Source organism: Leucoraja erinacea, chromosome 16, assembly GCF_028641065.1.
Source record: "Leucoraja erinacea ecotype New England chromosome 16, Leri_hhj_1, whole genome shotgun sequence".
NCBI classification, from domain to species: Eukaryota; Metazoa; Chordata; class Chondrichthyes; order Rajiformes; family Rajidae; genus Leucoraja; species Leucoraja erinaceus.
Genome location: NC_073392.1, coordinates 26,024,096 through 26,043,788, shown reverse-complemented (window position 1 = coordinate 26,043,788; position 19,693 = coordinate 26,024,096). Strand labels below are relative to the sequence as shown.

At 47.0% G+C, this 19,693-nt stretch overlaps 1 protein-coding gene across 1 annotated transcript; it reads left to right on the top strand.

The window, feature by feature from the left end:
* Nucleotides 1–40: 40 nt before the first annotated feature.
* LOC129704679 (monoglyceride lipase-like) lies at nucleotides 41–19,662 on the top strand. The gene is made up of 6 exons (XM_055647967.1): nucleotides 41–874; nucleotides 6,023–6,159; nucleotides 11,290–11,400; nucleotides 12,948–13,037; nucleotides 15,017–15,232; nucleotides 19,466–19,662. Exons 1-6 carry the CDS (start codon nucleotides 634–636, stop codon nucleotides 19,589–19,591), a joined length of 921 nt encoding a protein of 306 aa, XP_055503942.1. The 5' UTR covers nucleotides 41–633; the 3' UTR covers nucleotides 19,592–19,662.
* Nucleotides 19,663–19,693: the final 31 nt, after the last annotated feature.

Here is a 19,693-nt window from a genome sequence, read left to right as displayed (position 1 = left end):
ACACCCGCGCGGTGGTTTCCTCTGGGTGCTCCAGTTTCCTCCCACATTCCAAAGACATGCGGGTTTGTAGGTTAATTGGCTTCTGTAAATTGCCCCTAGAGTGCAGGATAGAACTAGAGTGCAGGATAGAACTAGAGTGCAGGATAGAACTAGCGTACAGGGTGATTGATGGTCGACACAGACCCGGTGGACCAAAGGCCCTGTTTCGCGCTGTAAATCTAACTCTAAACCGAACTAAACTAAAATAAATGAAACTACATTAGGTAGAGCAAAAGGGAGATAGAGCCTGCAGAATATAGTTCTCAGCGTTGTAGTGCATCAGTTCCAGAGACAAAGTCCAATGTCCACAATGGGCTAGAGGTGAATCAGAAAGTACCCTAGCTTATGGAAGGACCGTTCGGAAGCCAGATAACAGAGGGGAAGGAGCTGTTCCTGTGTCTGGTGTTTCATGTTCGAGCTTCTGTACCTTCTGCCGGACGTGAGAGGGGAGAAGAAGTAATAGTGGGACAAGCCTTTGATTTTGTTGACTGCTTTTCCATGGCAGCATGAAGTATAGATGGAGTCAATGGTGGGGAGCGTGGTCTATGTGATGGACTGGGCTACATCTACAACTTTCTGCAATTTCCAGGAGTCATGGACAGAGCTGTTCCCAAACCAAGCTGTGATGCAACCCAACCATGTGCTTTCCTGGTGCATTTGCTCAAGTTTCGAGTGGGCGGGAGGCGCAGCGGTAGATTTGAGCCTTACGGCACCAGAGACCCCGGTTCGATCCTGACACCAGGCATTGTCCGTACAGAGTTTGTACGTTCTCCCTGTGACCGTGTGGGTTTTCTCAGGGTGCTCCGGTTTCCGCCCTCATTCCAAAGATGTACAGGTTTGTAGGTTAAATGACTTCAGTAAAATTGTAAACTTGTCCCTGTTTCTTCAGGGTAACATTTTGTTGCCTGGACTGATGTGATTGGAGAGTAGGATTGGGGTTTGCATACATTTGTCATTTTGGATTATTTCTATTATTCATATCTTTCAATGATTCGATGATTCAATGATTCAATGATAATTTAACTAAAGCAAAATTAGGAACAAAATGTTCAGTTTAGTTTGGAGATATTGCATGAAAATAGACCCTTTGGGTTTCTGGCGCCGTGAGGCAGCAACTCTACCAGCTGTGCCAACTGAGAAGGGTTGGGCGAACATGTAAGGAGTGTCTGGTTAATAGTTCGTTAAACAAACGTAATTTCTTTCTTTAGCGGTGATAAAAATGGTATGTGCCTCTTTCTGACTTTCAAGATGCCAGAAACAGGAATGGGCTCAATGTTTATTTTTAAGGTGTTGGTTGAGAAAGGAATGTTGGCTGAAGTTCCAGGTGAGTGCATCTGGTCTTTTACGAATGGTGCCCAGAAATGTTAAACATGCTTCGACTAAGACAGTGATTGCAGCCTTCAAATGATAGCGGACTGCACTGGAGGCTTTGGAGAGGGTGCAGAAGAGGTTTAACAGAATGCTGGATTCAGAGTTATTAGATAGAGAGGTTGGGCAAGCTTGGAGTGTTTTCTCCAGAGCTTTGGAGATTGAGGGGAGACCAGGTAGAAGTATATATAATTATGAGAGGCATAGATATAGTGGAAGTCAGAACCTTTTTTCCCCAGTGGAAATGTCAAAGCTTTAAGGTGAGAGGAGCAAAGTTTCAAGGAGATGTGCAGAGCAAGTCTTTTTTAACATAAAGGGTGGAGGGTGCCTGGAACGTGCTGCCAGGGTTGGTGGTGGAGGCAGATACGATAGTGGTTACTCCAGCACATTGTGGCCTTTTGCGGGAGAATGGGACGAGCTCAGCTATAAAACCAGGTTGGTTTGGACGAGTTGGGCCGGACGGCCTGATTCCATGTTGCATGGATCCTGGAGGTGAGAATCGGAATGGGGGATATACTTAGAGGGTTGTAAGGCTGGTGAGAACTTCAGAGCAAGTAGAATGATGGGACTATGTAGCACAGTAGAAGGCCCTTTCAATCCAAAGTATCAAGCGGACTCTTTGATAGAACTGTGCAGTAAGGAACAGCAGATGCTGGTTTATAGCGAAAGATACACATTGTGTGCTGGAGTAACTCATTGGGTCAGGCAGCCTCTCTGGAGAAAAATGATAGGTGACGTTTCGGGTCGGGACTCTTCTTCAGACCCATTCCTGTCTCCACAAAATCCATGAGCATTTTTGGGGGAGAAGGTGGGGCTGGGGAAGGCCGGAAGCTGTGGATGGCAGACGGCCAGAAATGATGATCTGAGAGATGATGCTCATCTGTGGGGTCGTGGTCCAGGGATAAGTAAGAGGTGGTGTCTGAGAGCTGGTGCCTGGCCTCAGTGTGGTAGAGGTCAGCGTGCCAGACTTCCACGGCACCTCGCTTGTTGGCGGGGCTGAGGTTAGAGTAGGTAAATGGGAGTAGAAATGTTAAGACAGTTGATATCCCACCATCGGTTATAGATGGAAATATCTAAAGAGGGCAGGCCATGTGGGGGAGTCCAAGAGGAGGGGATGGTGGAGATGGGGAGAAGAGGTTATCATTGGGCGATGCCAACTCCTTCCTCTAGAAATAGTATAATCCCCAGTCTGAAGAAGGGTCCCGACCCTAAACGTTACCCATCCATTTTCTCCAGAGATACTACCTGACCCGCTGAGTTACTCCAGCACTTTGTGTCTATCTTTGACAAAACTACCCAATTTGTTGCAATCCTTCTTATCTCGTGCCACAACCTTGCGTACGCCCGCCCTTAAAAATACATGTCTAATTCCCTGCTTGAAATCCCCTTCGCTCTTCACTGCCCTCCTTGTATTGTTAAGATGCCAACACCCCCCCCAGCTTGTTCGGATTGGGCAACGGATGATCACGTGGTTTGATGAACTGCTGGTCACATTTCTGGTCAAGGACGGATTCTGTAGGAAGTGAAAGGAATCTGTTTCAGGATTAATCCGTCCTTTGGTGCTGACTTCAGGTTTAACAAAGGGATCTCTGCTCCACTTCTAGAGTTTCTACGTTGTATTTTAATCCTCGCTTTGGCATTTCATTATTTGCCAACTCGCACACAAGTTTTATACAGCCTCGTTTTTGCAGAATTATAATGGATCAGAGCACAGGATCTAAACAAAAATGAATCTTTGAAAGCGGAGACTATTTGAAAGGAACCATGGTGGAGATGTTCTTTAATCCAATTTACTGCAACCCTCCCCAGAGGCTCTTAGTATTATGTAGAACACAGAACATAGAACAATACCGCACAGGAACGGGCCCTTCAGCCCACAACGTCAGTGCCGAACATAATGCCAAGTTAAACTAATCTCCTCTGCCTGATAGCACGCAATCTAAAGTGTCACTGTTTGGTGGTACACTGACTAATAAACCAATGGCGATACCCATGTCCCCTAGTTCTTGATTCCCCAACCCTGGGAAAAAGACCATCACAATTGACCCTATCTAGAGATCTACATCTGCGCCCACACACGCATATTTTTGAAGGGTCCAGCAATGATTGAACACAATTGGGATCCTTGGGTTCATGGTGACATAGATCTCATGAGCAAAGATATGTTGCAGATATTGGTGTGGTGGATGGAAATGGCAAAGACTAGAGGGCGTAACTTTAAGGTGAGAGGGCCAACATTTTCAGGAGATGTTTTTTACATAGAAGGTAATGGGTGCCTGGTACGTGCTGCCAGGGGTGGTTGTGGAGGCAGATATGATGGTGGTTCTCAAGAAGCTTTTAGATAGGATATGGATGTGTAGAGAATGGAGGAACGTGGATCACACGCTGGCAGAGAAGATTAGTTTAACTTGGCATCATCTACAGCACACACATAAAGCAGAATGAGGCCATTCAGCCCATCAAGTGTGCTCCACCATTCAAACATTTCTCTCTCTCAACTCCATTCTACTGTTTTCTCCCTTTAACCTTTGACACATTTATTAATTAAGATCCTATCAATCTCTGCTTTAAAAATACCCAAAGACTTGGCCCCAACAGCTGTCTGTGGTTATGTAGAAACAAAGAACTGCAGATGCAGATCCTTTTTAATACACTAACGGACACAAAGCGCTGGAGTAACTCAGCGGGCCAGGCAGCAGCTCTGGAGAACATGGGTAGGTGACATTTCGGGTTGGGATTACTGTCTGAAGGAGGATCCCGATCCAAAACGTCTCCTATCCATGTTCACCAGAGGTGGTTCCTGACCTTGCTGAGTTACTCCAGCACTTTGTATCCATCGATGGAGACTGGGTAGAAGGGTATGCAGACAAATATGTAAAATATGTTAAGGACTTGGAATAATAACTATAAAAGATTTCAACCACTTCCAAACGGGGTTAAAAGTGGCCCAAACAGAGAGAAACAGTAAGCCGTACTTTTTTCTGCAATGTGTGTAAAATTCCCATCTCACTCAGCATGTAGAACATCCAACCATGCAGAGAGCAGCTGGATCAACAAAGGAGAAAGAAACTAATTGACGATTTAACATCTGAAGATTACAATAACAACGTACAAAGGTTTAAGGTGAAAGTTGGGATGAATTCCACACTGTGCTTCATAAACATTTTCCCATCCAATTGTCTACTCCAGTTTAACCTATACTGGTTCAATGGTTGCTTTACACCTGTACTAAGGTACAATGAATTCTATATTTGTATACGGATGAATAAGAGTATGGGAGGACTGTCTGGAGGAGGCCCACGAGAGGAAGATGGCCAAGTATGAAGAGCTGGTCACAGACTGCCGTAAGCAGGGCTGGAAGGCAAGGTGTATGCCCATCGAGGTTGGCTGCAGAGGTTTTGCAGGGTTGGGCAATCGCTCTACAAAGCCTTGAGTGCACTGGGCATCAACAGAGTGGCGAGGAGAAGGGCCATCAAGAACAGCACAGAGGCAGCGGAGAAGGCCTCGAGATGGCTCTGGATCAGGAGAGGAGGTCCATGGGGAGGAGCGAATGCCATCTGAACACAAGTCGTGGTCTGATCAACCACGGCTGGGTCGCCTGGGTGAGGGTGTCTGATGTTGAAAGACCCGAAACACCCAATGACCCCAGGTTACATCACTGATGATGTGTTCAGGAGCATCTATCGATGTATTTGTATCAAATTGCTGTACTGAAGTCCAATAAGTATATAACACATAGAAATAGCCCACTGAGTCCATATACAAGGGTGGCCATGTTTTGGGGCCACTGCACAGTCCCAGCTGCAGCTGGCCACAGCCGTCACCTCCAATCTGGACGTCCCGCGAGCCATCGTCCTACTCCTCGCCCGGCCACCTTCAGCCTTGGTGCCTCCCGCAGCCGACCTTGAAGACACGGTAGGTAAGGCCCCACAGTTCTTCTTACCGGCCCTTTGTCCAGCGTCCGCCACCGTTGCCGTCTCCCTCCACATCTTGTCTATGGCTCCCGGTCTTCGGGGACGGGCAGGGGCCGGGCTCAGCGGCTTCCCTCTCCCGGCTCCGCAGCGGACGAGCCGGGCCTGCCGTCGGGGTATAGCCAAGGATCGCCGAGACCTTCTGGTCTCGATATTGTTTTATTAATGTCGTGTGTGTTGAGATACAGTGAACAACGTTTGTCAAATCATATTCATACGTACCGCATTATAGTGCAAGAATTAAGAGAAGAAGTCCAAAGTCCACAATGAGGATATTGTCTTTTTTTATTTTTATCATCGGAGATACAATGGTGCGACAGGTAGAGCCGCTACTTCACAGTGCCAGAGACCCCGGTTCAATCCTGATCTCAGGTGCTGTCTGTGTGTGTGGAGTTTATACATTCTCCCCGTGATCGCATGGGTTTGCTCCGGGTGCTCCAGTTTCTCCCAACATCCCAAGAAGATGTGCAGATTTGTAGGTTTGTAATCTAAATTGTCCCCTAGTGTGTAGGGAGTGGATGCCAAAGTGGGATAATATAGAACTAGTGTGAACAGGTGATCGATGGTCACCGTGGGCCTATTGGCCTGTTTCCATGCTGTTTCTTTCAATCAATGAAATCGACCTATTTTGTCTCCTTACGCAGTTGGCCACGGGCAGAGTGAAGGGCACCGTCTGAATGTGTCCCACTTCCAAGTATATGTTCGTGACTGCCTGCAACACATTGACATGATGAAGGTTCGTCACCCAGGCCTGAAGATCTTCCTGTTGGCCCATTCCATGGTAATCAGCTGTGGAGTCAAATGGGACAAATCCACCATCATCTTATTCTATCACATGTACAGTATCTGTCGCTAGAAATTGGGTAACTATTCTGCCTCGTTCATCAGTCAGAATAGGGGCAGCACAGTGGCACAGCGGTAGAGTTGCTGCCTTACAGCACCACCAAAGACCCAGGTTCGATCCTGATTATGGGTGCAGTCTGTATGGAGTTTTTATGTTCTCCCTGTGACCGCTTAGGCTTTCTCTGGGTGCTCCGGTTTCCTCCCACACTCCAAAGACGTACAGGTTTGTAGGTTTATTGGCTTTGGTAAAATTGTAAATTGTACCTAGTCTGTATGCTAGTATTGGTGTGCAGGGATCGCTGTTCGCCTTGATTTGGAGGCCCGAATGGCCTGTTGCTATGCTGTATATCTATATCTCTAAAGTAAACCATTTTCCCCAGAGTGAAAATGTCAAATGCTTGAGGGTATAACTTTAAGATAAGAGGGGGAAAGTTTAAAATAGATGTGTAGGGCAAGTTGTACACAGAGGGTGGTCAGTGCCTGGAACGCGCTGCCTGGGGTGGTGATGGAGGAAGATATGATGCTGGTATATGAGAGACTTTTATAAAAAACATAGGAGAATCAAGAACCAGAGGATATAGGTTTAAGGTGGGAGGGTAAACATTTAATAGGAAACTGGGGGGCAATTTTTTCAACTCAGAATGTGGTCGGTATATCGAACAAGCAGCACGTGGTCGAGGCAGATACTATAAAAGGATTTACAAGACACTTGGACAGGTACATAGATAGGAAAGGTTTCGAAGGATAAGGGCCAAATGTGGGCAAATGGGACTGGCTTAGACTTATTAGGATTCTGGAAGCATGATCCATGTTCCCACCTTTACATCATTTTACATCACCCTGCCTATTGCTGGGACATCAATAAACTCGCCCCACCCATCTAATTTATATTTCGCCCCTCTCACCTTAATCCTACACCTACACGTCATTGATATTTCCACCCTGGGAAAACGACCATCCCTATCTATGTCGCTCGTAATTGTGTGTTCCTAATATTCTGCAAAACATTTCCATCGCCCTTTGAATGATGAGGTGAGGGGGGAAAATTTAATAGGAAGCTGAGGGGTAACTTTTTTACACATAGGGTGGTAGGTGTGTGGAATGAGCTGCGAGAGGAGGTAGTTGAGGCAGGGACTATTACAATGTTTGAGAAACATTTAGACAGGTACATGAATAGGGTAGACACAAAGTGCTGGACTAACTCAGTGGGTCAGGCAGCATCTCTGGGGAAAGAGGATAGTTGATGTTTCGGGTCAGAGACTGGAGAAGAGTCCTGACCCGAAATGCCACCTATTCCTTTTCTCCAGAGATGCTGCCTGACCTGCTCAATTACTCCAGCATTTTTTGTCTAACTTTGGTATAAACCAGCATCTGCAGTTCTTTGTTTCTACATGAATAGGATAGGTTTTGAGGGTGTGCGGGCCAAACACAGGGAGGTGGGATTGGTGTAGAAGGGGTTTGTTGGTCAGGTGGGCAAGTTGGATCTCTGTAAAACCACGAGCTTCCGTTCGAAAACATTAATTGTCGTACATTGCGACTAATTAGATATCTGAAGGCAGTTTGTGGCAGTGGCAGTGAAATTATTTGTTGATCCAAGTTCCTGGATCACATGGGTATCTCGGCCAAATGCTAACGTTTGTTTGCCCGATTGAGGATAACTGTACCAGTTCCCTGTCACGGGTTCTGGTGCATTGCAGTGAGGAAATTAACCATGCACACTCAGTTCACAGCCGGCTCCCCCCTGGGAGATGCTGCCTAATGATTAATTTATCCTCTCATTAACCTTTGGGCCGCTCAGAAGCAGTGAGCATCACTCACAGGCCCGAACATGAGGCACAAAAATGTCACCTGTTCCTTTCCTGTTGCCCCCTTCCTCCCTCGGCTAATCGGCCCACTGAAAATTGCCCCTAGCGTGTAACTAGGAAAGTGGGATATCATAGAACTAGTGTGATCGATTGTCAGTGAGCTGAAGGGTCTGTTTCCATGATGTTCGGTCTGAATTAAAACTAAACTAAACTTAACCTGTGCACTAAAGGCTGGAGGATATGTAGTGTAGGATCATAAGACATAGGAGAAGAATGAGGCCATTCGGCCCATCAAGTGTGCTCTTCCATTTGATCATGGCTGATCTGTCTTACCCTCTCAACCCCATTCTCCTGCCTTCTTCACCTTTCAGGCCCTTACTAATCAAGAACCTATCAATCTCCGCTTTAAAAATACATATAAAGAAAGCGGGATAACACAGAACACGTGTGGACGGGGAATCACTGGCCAGCGCAGACTCGGTGGGCCAAAAGGCCTGTTTCCGCCCGCGCAACATCTCTAAACTAAACTAAACCCAATGTCTTGGCCTCCACTGCTGTCTGTGGCAATGATTTCCACAGATTCACTACCCTCTGATGTAGGAAATTCCTCCTCATCTTCACTCTAAAGGTACATCCTTTTATTCTGAGTCTGTGCCCTCTGGTGCTAGGCTCTCCCTTTAGTGGAAGCATCTAGTCTGGTTTGTTTACGTTGAATAGCAGCATTTAGTTGCCAGGGTGGTTAGTGTGCATGATGCTGTTCAGAGACGGGAATTGAAAATCAAGATGAAACTCCACAAAGCAATCGCAACAGGGCTCCTAATTACCAAAGGATGAAGTTGGGTAGACACGCGGGGAGAGAACAAGATCTTTTCGAAGGACTGTTTTTATTCCTAGTTACATCGGTTCATGCTGCTTTTAATTCACACTCAAGTCTGAGTGTTTATTATCTCTTTTTATTTCCCAGCTAATGGTGACTTTACCTTTCAAATCAGTTTTCTGTTGGTCGAGAGGGGAGCTGTTGATTCTGTAAAGTGAAGCAGTTTTCACTTTGAACAGACGCTGGTGGCAATTATTCTCAAGGCAGAGATAGCGGAGGTTAAACACAGTGAAGGTCCCTCTGCGCAATCCAATTAACTGCTCCCAGGTCAGGGACAACACGGGTTACATCCATGAAGTCTCCCTCTGCACCATCCAATTAGATACTCCCAGCGAGGGAACATGGGTTAGATATAGAGAAAACGGTTCCTCTACACCGGCTCATTAAACACTTGGAGGTAAGGGATAATCAGCGTAAGGCTCCCTCTATGCCATCTAATTAAACCCTCCAGGGCCTCTGAGGGGCAATCTTTCTACACATGTAGGTATATGGAACAGGCTGCCAGAGGAGGTAGTTAAATGTTTCGTAAACAACGTTTAAGAAACATTTTGACAGGTACATAGATAAGAAAGGTTAGGAGGGATATGGGCCAAATGCAGGCAGGTGTGACTAGTGAGATGGGGCAAGTTGTTTGGCAAGGGACAAGTTGAGTCAAAGGGCCTATTTCCAGGCTGTATCTCTAAATTTCTAAAGTACTGGCCCCGCCTGAGTTGTGTCGACATGCGGGATCCTGCTGGGAAAAACATGGCTGCCTTGTCCGCCTTTATGCCAACATTGGATTGGATTATATGCACATCTTTCTTTAAATTTGTCCCAAATTCTTCGCTGCACCCCTTCACCCGAGCCACCTTTTCCCTCACGGCATTTACTGCACCGGCCTCCCCATCCCAGTCTAGCGACACGGCACGCAGAAATACTGCATCAATTCCTGGGGGATTAACAGAGTCAGAACATGATTCTATTTTTGGAGCTGAATTGAGAAGCCTGAGGGGCAGTACTAGGCTGTCACATGCTGCTAAATCATTCACTGACATCTCCTGAAATTCTCTCGCAGCAATTTACAATTTAATGATCTGTTCTTTGCCTTAACTGCGATTCCTGTGGAGAATTGTGAGGGGAAGCTGTTCGTTTTGTGTGCGGGGCACAAAGGTTCTTCTGATAAGGCAAATTGCAAGGGATTACTTCCCCTAATGCAGCTTTATTGGATGTGCAGGAAGGAACTGCAGTTGCTGGCTTACACCGGAGATCGACACAAATAGCTGGAGCAACTCAGCGAGTCAGGCAGCTTTTCTGGAGGAAAGCAATAGGAGACGTTTCGAGTCTGAAGAAGGGTCACAAACCGAAATGTTGCCTTTTCCTTTTCTCCAGAGATGTTACCTGACCTGCTGAGTTACTCCAACACTTTGTGTCTATCTTCGGCAGCATTGTTGGACGTTGGTTAGGCCACATTTGGAGAATCGCATGCAATGCTGATCAGGAAAGGTGTGGAGGCTTCGGAGATGGTGCAGAGGAGGTTTACCAGAATGCTGCCTGGATTAGACGGCATTAGCTACAGGGAGAGATGGGGCGAACTTGGATTGTTTTTTCTGTAGTGTTGGAGGCTGAGGGGAGTGCTGATAGATGTTTATAAAATGATGTCACATTCGAGTAGACCGTCGGGACCCATTTCCCAGAGTGGAAGTGTCAAAGGCAAGGAGAGGGCAGAGTTTTAAGGTGAGGGGCAAAGTTTCAAGAAGATATGTGGGGCATATCCTTCTAAATCTTTCCTATCCATGTACCTGTCCAAGTGCCTTTGTTGTTATAGTACCTGCCTCGACTACCTCCTCTGTCAGTCATACCATAGACCGACCACTCTCTGTGTGAAAAAAGTTGTTGCTCAGATTCCTATTAAATCTTTCCCCCCTCACCTTAAACCTCTGCCCTCTGGTTCTTGATTCCTTTACTGTGGGTAATAGACTCTGGATTCCCCTCATAATTTGTACACCTCTATAAGAACAACCCTCATCCTCCTGCTCTCCAAAGAATAAAGTCCTAGCCTGCTCAACCGCTCCCCATAACACAGGCCCTTGGGTCCTGGCAACATCCTGGTAAATCTTCTCCGCACTGTTTCCAGCTTAACAACATCCTTTCTATAAATGGGTGACCAAAACTGAAAACAATACTGTAGCCGTGAACTCCCTCATGTCTTGTACAACTCTGACGTGACCTCCCAACTTCTATACTCGATACTCTGACCGATGAAGGCCAATGTGCCGAAAGCTTTCTTGAACACCCTATCTACCTGTGACGGAACTTTCAAGGAACTGTGTACCCGTGCTCCTAGATCTGTCTGTTCTACAGCACTCTCCAGAGCCCTGCCATTCACAGTGTAGGTCTTGTGTTGCAGGGAGGACTGATTGCAATCTACCTCATGCTCGACAGACCGCAGGATATTGCCGGAACGATTCATATTGCGCCGTTGGTGACGTTGAATCCCGACTCAGCAAAGCCGTGGAAGGTAAACGTTTAACGGACTTGGCCAATCATTCCGAACTCTCGTCGAAATAGTTTAGTTTAGTTTATTATTGTCACTTGTACCGAGGTACAGTGAAAAGCTTTTTGTTGCCTGGTATCAAGTCAGTGAAAAGACTATACGTGATTACAAAGTGGAAAGAGCTTATCTCGTCTCCATTTCACATCCATTCCCACTCCCTCCTCCCTATTGTATCCAAAGTAACATGTATCAGTTTTAGTGTAGTTTAGAGGCACGGTGGTGCAGCTGTAGAGTTGCTGCTTTACAGCGCCGGAGAGCCGGGTTCGATCCTTACTATGGGTGCTGCCTGTACAGAGTTTGTACATTCTCCCCTGGACCGCGTGGGTTTTCCTTGTGCGCTCCTATTTCCTCCCACACTCCAAAGACGTACATGTTTGCAGGGTAATTGGCTTCGGGTAAAAAAAATGTCCCTTGTGTGTAGGATAGTCCTTAAGTAAGGGGATCGCTGGTTGGTGCGGACTCGGTGGGCCGAAGGGCCTGTTTCCACGCTGTATCTCTAAACGTAATAAAACTGGAGACATATCATGGTAACAAACCCTTCCGACCACCGAGTCTTTAGACTTTAGACTTTAGTGATACAGTACGGAAACGTGTTCTTCAGCCCATCGAGTCAGCGTTGGCCAGCAATCCCGCCGTACACTAGCACTACCTTACACACACTAAGGACAAGTTACAATTTTACAGAAGCCTATTAACCTATAAATATGTAAGTATTTGGAGTGTGAGAGGAAACCAGAGCACTAGGAGAAAACCCACGCGGTCCCAGGGAGAACATGCAAACTCCGTACAGACAGCACCCGTAGTCAGGATTGAAACTGGGTCTCTGATGCAGTGAGGCTGCGACTACCATTGCGCCACCTCTGTGCTGAGTCTATGCCAACCAAGTTGGCATTCTGGGCTGGTCCCATTTGCCTGCATTTGGCCCCAATCCCTCCAAACCCTTCCGATCCATATATTTGTCCAAATGTCTTATGAAAGTTGTGATTGTATCCACTTCTATAGCTGCCAAATTCCAGATACCGACTACCTTCAGATTTTCCAACAAAATGGATGGTGCACATGGAGTATTATCCAACTTCAAGTCCCAGTTCTTGATGCCTGGCTTGAACCAGAGATGCCACATTTGTGTGTGCATGACTTAAGTCCCATCTTTGTAGTTGATTGACAAGCCTTGGAACAATGGGCGTACGGTATAACTCACCCAAGATGGCACCCAATCCTGGCGACTCTGTGCGTGCTGGTCCCACGCACGACAATCGCTCCACTCTTTGAAACCTCTACTTCAACGGTAGCATTTGTGACTTTAACGATGTTATCCTTTATTTTTACACTGTGGACGACTTGATTGTGATCACGTAATGTCTTTCCTCTGACTGGATAGCACACAACAGAAAAGCCTTTGACTGTACCTCGGTACACGTGACTATAAACTCAACCCTACTCAACTCAAGTCAACAAAACATACAAGGTCACACACTTTACCTGTACTCCCCATGTTTCCATCTCTGCAGGTATTCTGTACCAAATTATTGTGTCACCTTGCACCAAACATGCCGGTGGGCACCATGGATCCACAATGGATGTCCAGAGATGAAAATGTGGTGAGTTTACAGAAACATCTTTCCCACCCTCCCTATTGAACAGCGGGTTTAACGGGTTCTCTGGTTGGGAGTGAGTGCCAAGCAAACTCATGCTGCAAGAAGCATACCATATATTTAGGGGTTCAAGATGGTGGGTCAACAAGGGGACGGCACGGTGGCACAGCGGTCAAGTTGCTTCTTCAATGCGGCAGAGATACGGGTTCGATCCTGACTACGGGCGCTGTGTGTACGGAGTTTGCATGGTCTCCCTGTGACCGCGAGGGTTTTCTCCGGGTGCTCCGGTTTCCTCCCACACTCCAAAGACATACGGGTTTGTAAGTTTTTAAGGAGGAACTGCAGATGCTGGAAAATCGTAGCTACACAAAAATGCTGGAGAAACTCAGCAGGTGCAGCAGCATCTATGAAGCGAAGGAAATAGGCAACGTTTCGGGCCGAAACCCAAGGGGTTTCGGCCCGAAACATTGCCTATTTCCTTCACTCCATAGATGCTGCTGCACCCGCTGAGTTTCTCCAGCATTTTTGTGTACCTTCGGGTTTGTAAGTTAATTGGTTTCTCTAAAAATTGCAAATTGTCCCTAGTGTGTAGGATAAACTTGTGTACGGGGCGATCACTGGTTGGTGCGGACTTGGTGGGCCGAAGGGCGTGTTTCCGCGCTGTATCTCTAACGTCTAAAGTTTAAACTGACCAAGTCAATACGATATCTTGACTCATGTGCCCAAGGTGTGGAAATTAGGTTTATGAAGGAGTCTCGGGTAGGAATACTTCCAGAAAAAGGAAGATCTGAGAGGCAAGGTGTAGATCTGGAATGAGCTGCCAGTGGAGGTGGAGGAGGTAGATACAATTGCAAGCTTTAAAAGGGGTTTGGACAGGTACTTGGATAGGAAAGGCATAGAGGACTATGGGCTTAATGTGGGCAAATAGGACAATCAGCCACTTGGTCCTTCAAGCTTGCCGCCAGAAATGCTTGCCTTTTCAGGTAGGCAGCACCATCAAGGACCGTGGCCACGCTCTCATTTCACTCCTACCATCGGGAAGAAGGTACAGGGGTCTGAAAACCGTGACCTCCAGGTTTAAGAACAGCTTCTTCTCAGCAACCATCAGGCTCTTGAGCAGTGTGTGCGACACTAACCTCAACTATGAACTTTTATGGTTGACCTGGATTGGTGACATTACAATCAGTCTGAAGAACTGATTTTGATCTTGACACAAAACATCAGCTGCCTGACCCGCACTTGAAAAGCACTTGGTGTGTTTTTATTTTGGACCATTGGGATCACGTCTGGGGCAGGAGTGACCTGAATTGGAGGAGGACCAATATCCTAGCGGGGAGGTTTGGTATTGTTACCTGGGAGGGTTTAAACTAGACGCAGGGGATGGCAACCAGGAGAGAACATAGTTTCTTCCCGGCCATTATCCGGCAACTGAGCCACCCTATCACCAACTAGAGAGCGGTGCTGACCTCCCATCTACCTCATTGGAGACCCTTGGACTGTCTTTAATCGGACTTTATTGATCTTTAATTTACAATAAATGTTATAACCTTTACCCTGTTTCTGTACACTGCGGAGGAAGGAACTGCAGATGTTATTTTACACTGAAGATAGGCACAAAATGCCTGAGTAACTCAGCGGGTCAGGCAGCATCTCTGGAAGAAAGGAATATGTGACGTTTCGGGTCTTACACTGTAGATGGCTAGATTATAATCATGTATGCCTCAGAGGGCGGTGGAGGCAGATTCTCTGGATGCTTTCAAGAGAGAGCTAGAAATAGGGCTCTTATAAAATAGCGGAGTCACGGGATATGGGGAGAAGGCAGGAACGGGGTACTGATTGGGGATGATCAGCCACGATCACATTGAATGGCGGTACTGGCTCGAAGGGCCTACACCTGCACCTATTGTCTACTGTCTATTATCTATAATAATAAACTAATCTGAACTAACTAGACAAACGATGTGATCCACTTTGGACTGTTACAGATTACGAGCTTTAAAGCAGATGCTCTCTCCTACCACGGAGCCATGAAGGTGGGATTCGCTGCTGTGCTGTTAAATGCAATGACGGGCCTGGAGAACCGCCTGCCGACCATCACCACCCCAATGCTGATAATGCACGGAGATGCAGACAAACTGTGCAATGTCAAGGGCTCACAACTCATGTACGAGCTGGCAGCTAGCACAGACAAGACGCTGAAGGTGATTGCCTTTGTACAAGATGCCTCACTAACGTTTGGAGACACAAGAGAGACTGCAGATGCTGGAAACTTGAGCGGAACCCCCCCCCCCCCCCCCCCCCCCCCCCCCACAAAGTGCTGGAGGTTTGGGGCGGCACAGTGGTGCAGTGGTAGAGTTGCTGCCTTACCGAACCAGAGACCCGTGTTCAATCCTGCCTCAACTACCCCTTCTGGCAGCCCATTCCATATACCCGCCACCCTCTGTATGTAAAAGCTGTCCCTAGTGTTTCTATTCAATCTATTTGGGGCGGCACAGTGGCGCAGCACGAGAGTTGCTGCCTAAAGGGCCTGCCCCACGAGCATGCGACTCCATGCGGCAAGCACGACCTAACGTGGTCGCTTGAGCCGTACGGCCTCGCGGAGCCGGTCCCACTTCAATCGCCGGAGCCGTATGGAGTTGTGCGGAGTTGGTCCCAACATCGCGCGGGGCTCCAAAAAATTGACCGTGCTCAAAAATTCTGCGCGGCAACGGCCTGCCGGCCCGCAGCCGCCTCAACGCGGTACGCTCCGCCTCGATGGGCATACGCAGCATCTCAACGCCGTACGCAATGTCTTAACGCAGCGCACGCCCGTCGGACTTTCCTCGATCTTCACCTCACTCACTCGACCTCCGCGTGGCCCCCGCTTCCGGTTTGGTCGCGCTTGCCGCATGCAGGTCACGTGCTCGTGGGACAGGCCCTTTGCAGTTTCTAAGTTAACTGGCTTTGGTAAAAATGGTATATTTTCCCTAGTGTGCAGGATAGTGCTCGTGATTGCTGGTCGGCGCGGACTCAATGGGCGCACTGTATCTCTAAACTAACTAAAGGAGCTCAACGGGTCAGGCAGCATCTGCAAAGCGATATGGACAGATGATGTTTCAAGTCGGAGTTCTTCTTCTGACAGAGTCTAATTTAGTTTAGATTAGTTTCATTTAGTTCAGTTTACTTTAGTTTAATTTATTGTGACATGTACCAAGGTCACCAAGTTAGTAGCGTGCTATCCAGCCAGCGGAGTCTCCTGCGCTGTAAGGCAGCAACTCTACCGCTGCGCTGCTATGCCGCCTCTCAATTATCCATTGTATATCTCACTCTTTCTGAGCTAGTGCGCTCTCTCAGCGCCAGAATTTCTATGTGACTATAAAATGTAGAACAGTTCAGCACAGGAACAGGCCCTTCAGCCCACAATGTCCGTGCTGAACATGATGCCAAGTTAAACTAATCTCCTCTGTTTGAACGTGGATCATAAGACATAGGAGCAGAATTAGGTTATTTGGCCCATCAAGGGGAGCACAGTGGCGGAGTGGTCGAGCTGCTACCTCACAGGGCCAGAGTCTGACCTTGAGTGATGTCTGTGTGCGGTTTCCACGTTTTCCCTGTGACAGCGTGGGTTTCCTTTGGGTGCTCCGGTTTCCTCCCACATCCCAAAGACGTGAGGGTTTGTAGGTTAATTGGCCCTCTGTAAATCCCCCCCAGTGTGTAAGGAGTGGATGTGAAAGTGACATAACATAGAACTAGTGTGAACAGGTGATTGGTAGTTGGCATGGACTTGGCGGGCTTCCTTTCCCAATGCTATTGCACAGTATCCCCCCCCCCCCTCCCCCTCCCCCACATGCCCCATATCTCTCCATTCCTTGCTTATCCTTTTAATATGAAGGGAAATGAGGGATATGGTTCACACAGAGGTCTTGAACACTACAAACATTACTAAAGCTTAGCTGCACTGAGGACTGGGCTTTTTGCAATAATATTGGGGGTTTTAATGTATTGATTAAAAAAAAAATGTTATCTGTGAGAACAGAAAAACTCTTGCAACAACAGGCCATGGGAAGAGAGAGGGGGGGGGGGGGAATGGTGTCCATTATTACAGATTTCCACTATAACCGCCACAGTGGCACAGCGGTCGAGTTGTTGCCTGCCAGTAACCCAGGTTCGATCCTGACTATGGGTGCTGTCTGTACGGAGTTTGTACGTCCTCCTTGTGGCCGTGTGGGCTTCCTCCGGATGCTCCGATTTCTTCCCACAGTCTAAAGAGGTACAGGTTTGTAAGTTAATTGGCTTTGGTAAAGGCTGTGACTAGGAGCCTCGTTATAGAGATCTATAATCTGCAATACAGAGGTCTGTTATTGTGAGGGTTTACTGCACTGTGACACAAAATGCTCGCGTAACTCAACATTTTGGGTCGAGACCCTTCTTCAAACACTTCAAACGCAGGATAATTTCATTCCAAAAAGGAAGAAAGATTCTAAGGGGAGTAGGAGGCAACCGTGGCTGACAAGAGAACTTAGGGATAGAATAAAACTAAAAGAAAAGATGTATAACACAGCAAAGAGTAGCCGGAAGCCAGAGCCGGAAGCCAGAGGATTGGGAAACTTTCATAGGACAACAGAAGGAAACAAAACGGGCAATAGGGCTGAAAAGATGAAGTATGAGGGGAAGCTGGCCAGGAATGTAAAGAAGGACAGTAAAAGCTTCTTTAGATATGTTAAGGGAAAAAGAGTAGCAAAGTCAAATGTGGGTCCCTTGAAGGCAGACACAGGTGAAATTATTATGGGGAACAAGGAAATGGCAGAAGAGTTAAATAGGTAGTTCAGATCTGTCATCACTAAGGAAGACACAAACAATCTCCCAGATGTACGGGAGGACAGAGGATCTAAGGGGGTACAGGAACGGAAATAAATTTTCATTAGGTGAAAAATAGTATTGAGTAGGCTAATGGGACTGAAGGATGATAAATCCCCTGGGCCTGATGGTTTGCATCCCAGGGTCCTCAGGGAGGTGGCTCTAGAAATAGTGGATGCATTGGTGATCATTTTCCAATGTTCAATAGATTCAGGATCAGTTCCTGTGGATTGGAGGATAGCTAATGTTGTCCCACTGTTCAAGAAAGGAGCGAGAGAGAAAACCGGGAATTACAGACCAGTTAGCCTGACTTCGGTGGTGGGAAAGATGCTGGAGTCAATTATTAAAGAGGTAATAATGGGGCATCAGGGTAGCAGTAAAAGGATTAGTCCAAGTCAACATAGATTTATGAAAGGGAAATCATGCTTGACCAATCTTCTGGAATGTTTTGAGGATGTGACAAGTAAAATGGATGAAGGGGTGCCAGTGGATGTAGTGTATCTAGACTTTCAGAAAGCTTTTGATAAGGTCCCGCACGGGAGACTGGTGACTAAAATTAGAGCACATGGTATTGGGGGTAGGGTGTTGACATGGATAAAAAATTGGTTGGCAGACAGGAAGCAAAGAGTAGGAGTGAACGGGTCTTTTTCAGAATGGCAGGCAGTGGCGAGTGGAGTGCCGCAAGGCTCGGTGTTGGGGCCCCAACTACTTATCATATATATTAATGATTTGGAAGAGGGAAATAGGAGCAACACTAGCAAGTTTGTGGATGACACAAAGCTGGGTGGCAGTGTGAACTGTGAAGAGGTTGCAGGGTGACCTGGACAGGTTGAGTGAGTGGGCAGATGCGTGGCAGATGCAGTATACGATAGATAAATGTGAGGTTATCCACTTTGGCGGCAAAAACAAGGGGGCAGATTATTATCTTAATGGGGTTAGGTTAGGTAAGGGGGAGGTGCATTCGAGACCTGGGTGTCCTTGTAGTTCTTATAGACACATATAACATTATAAAAGGACTGGACAAGCTAGATGCAGGAAAATGTTCCCAATGTTGGGCGAGTCCAGAACCGGGGCCACCGTCTTGAAATAAAGGGGAGGCCTTTTAAGACTGAAGTGAGAAAAAACTTTTTCACCCAGAGATTTGTGAATTTGTGGAATCCGCTGCCACAGAGAGCAGTGGAGGTCAAATCACTGGATGGATTTAAGAGAGAGTTAGATAGAGCTCTAGGGGCTAATGGAATCGAGGGATATGGGGAGAAGGCAGGCACAGGTTATTGATTGGGGACGATCAGCCATGATCACAATTTAATTGTTCTGTTTTTGCTACATCTGACAATGAAATACTCTTAGCTCCCTTGTTTTTTGATATCCATGTGCCTATCTAGGAGTCTTTTAATACGGCACTATCGTATCTGCCTACACCACCACCCCCTACAGCGCGTACAAGGCACCCAACTCTGTGTAAAAAATTATGTCCCATACAACGTCTTTACATTTTACCCTTTCACCTTAAAGTTCTTTTCATCCTGGGGGAAAAAAGGTTCTGACTGTCTACCCTATCTATGCCTCTCATAATTTCACTTTTGGTCTCTTCGCAGATCTTCGAGGAATGTTTTCACCAGCTTCATTTGGAGTTACCAGAAGTTGTAAAGGAAGTGTATGAATTAATTCAAAGCTGGCTGAATGAGCGGTTGCCTTCCACTAATGAAACGAGTCAAGATTGAAAATGAGAATATATATGAAGAAATTATTTTAATTTATATTAGGGTTCGATGTTTCTCGAGGGTGGGGGGGGAGGAGGGTGGGGGGGGGGGAGGAGGGGGGGG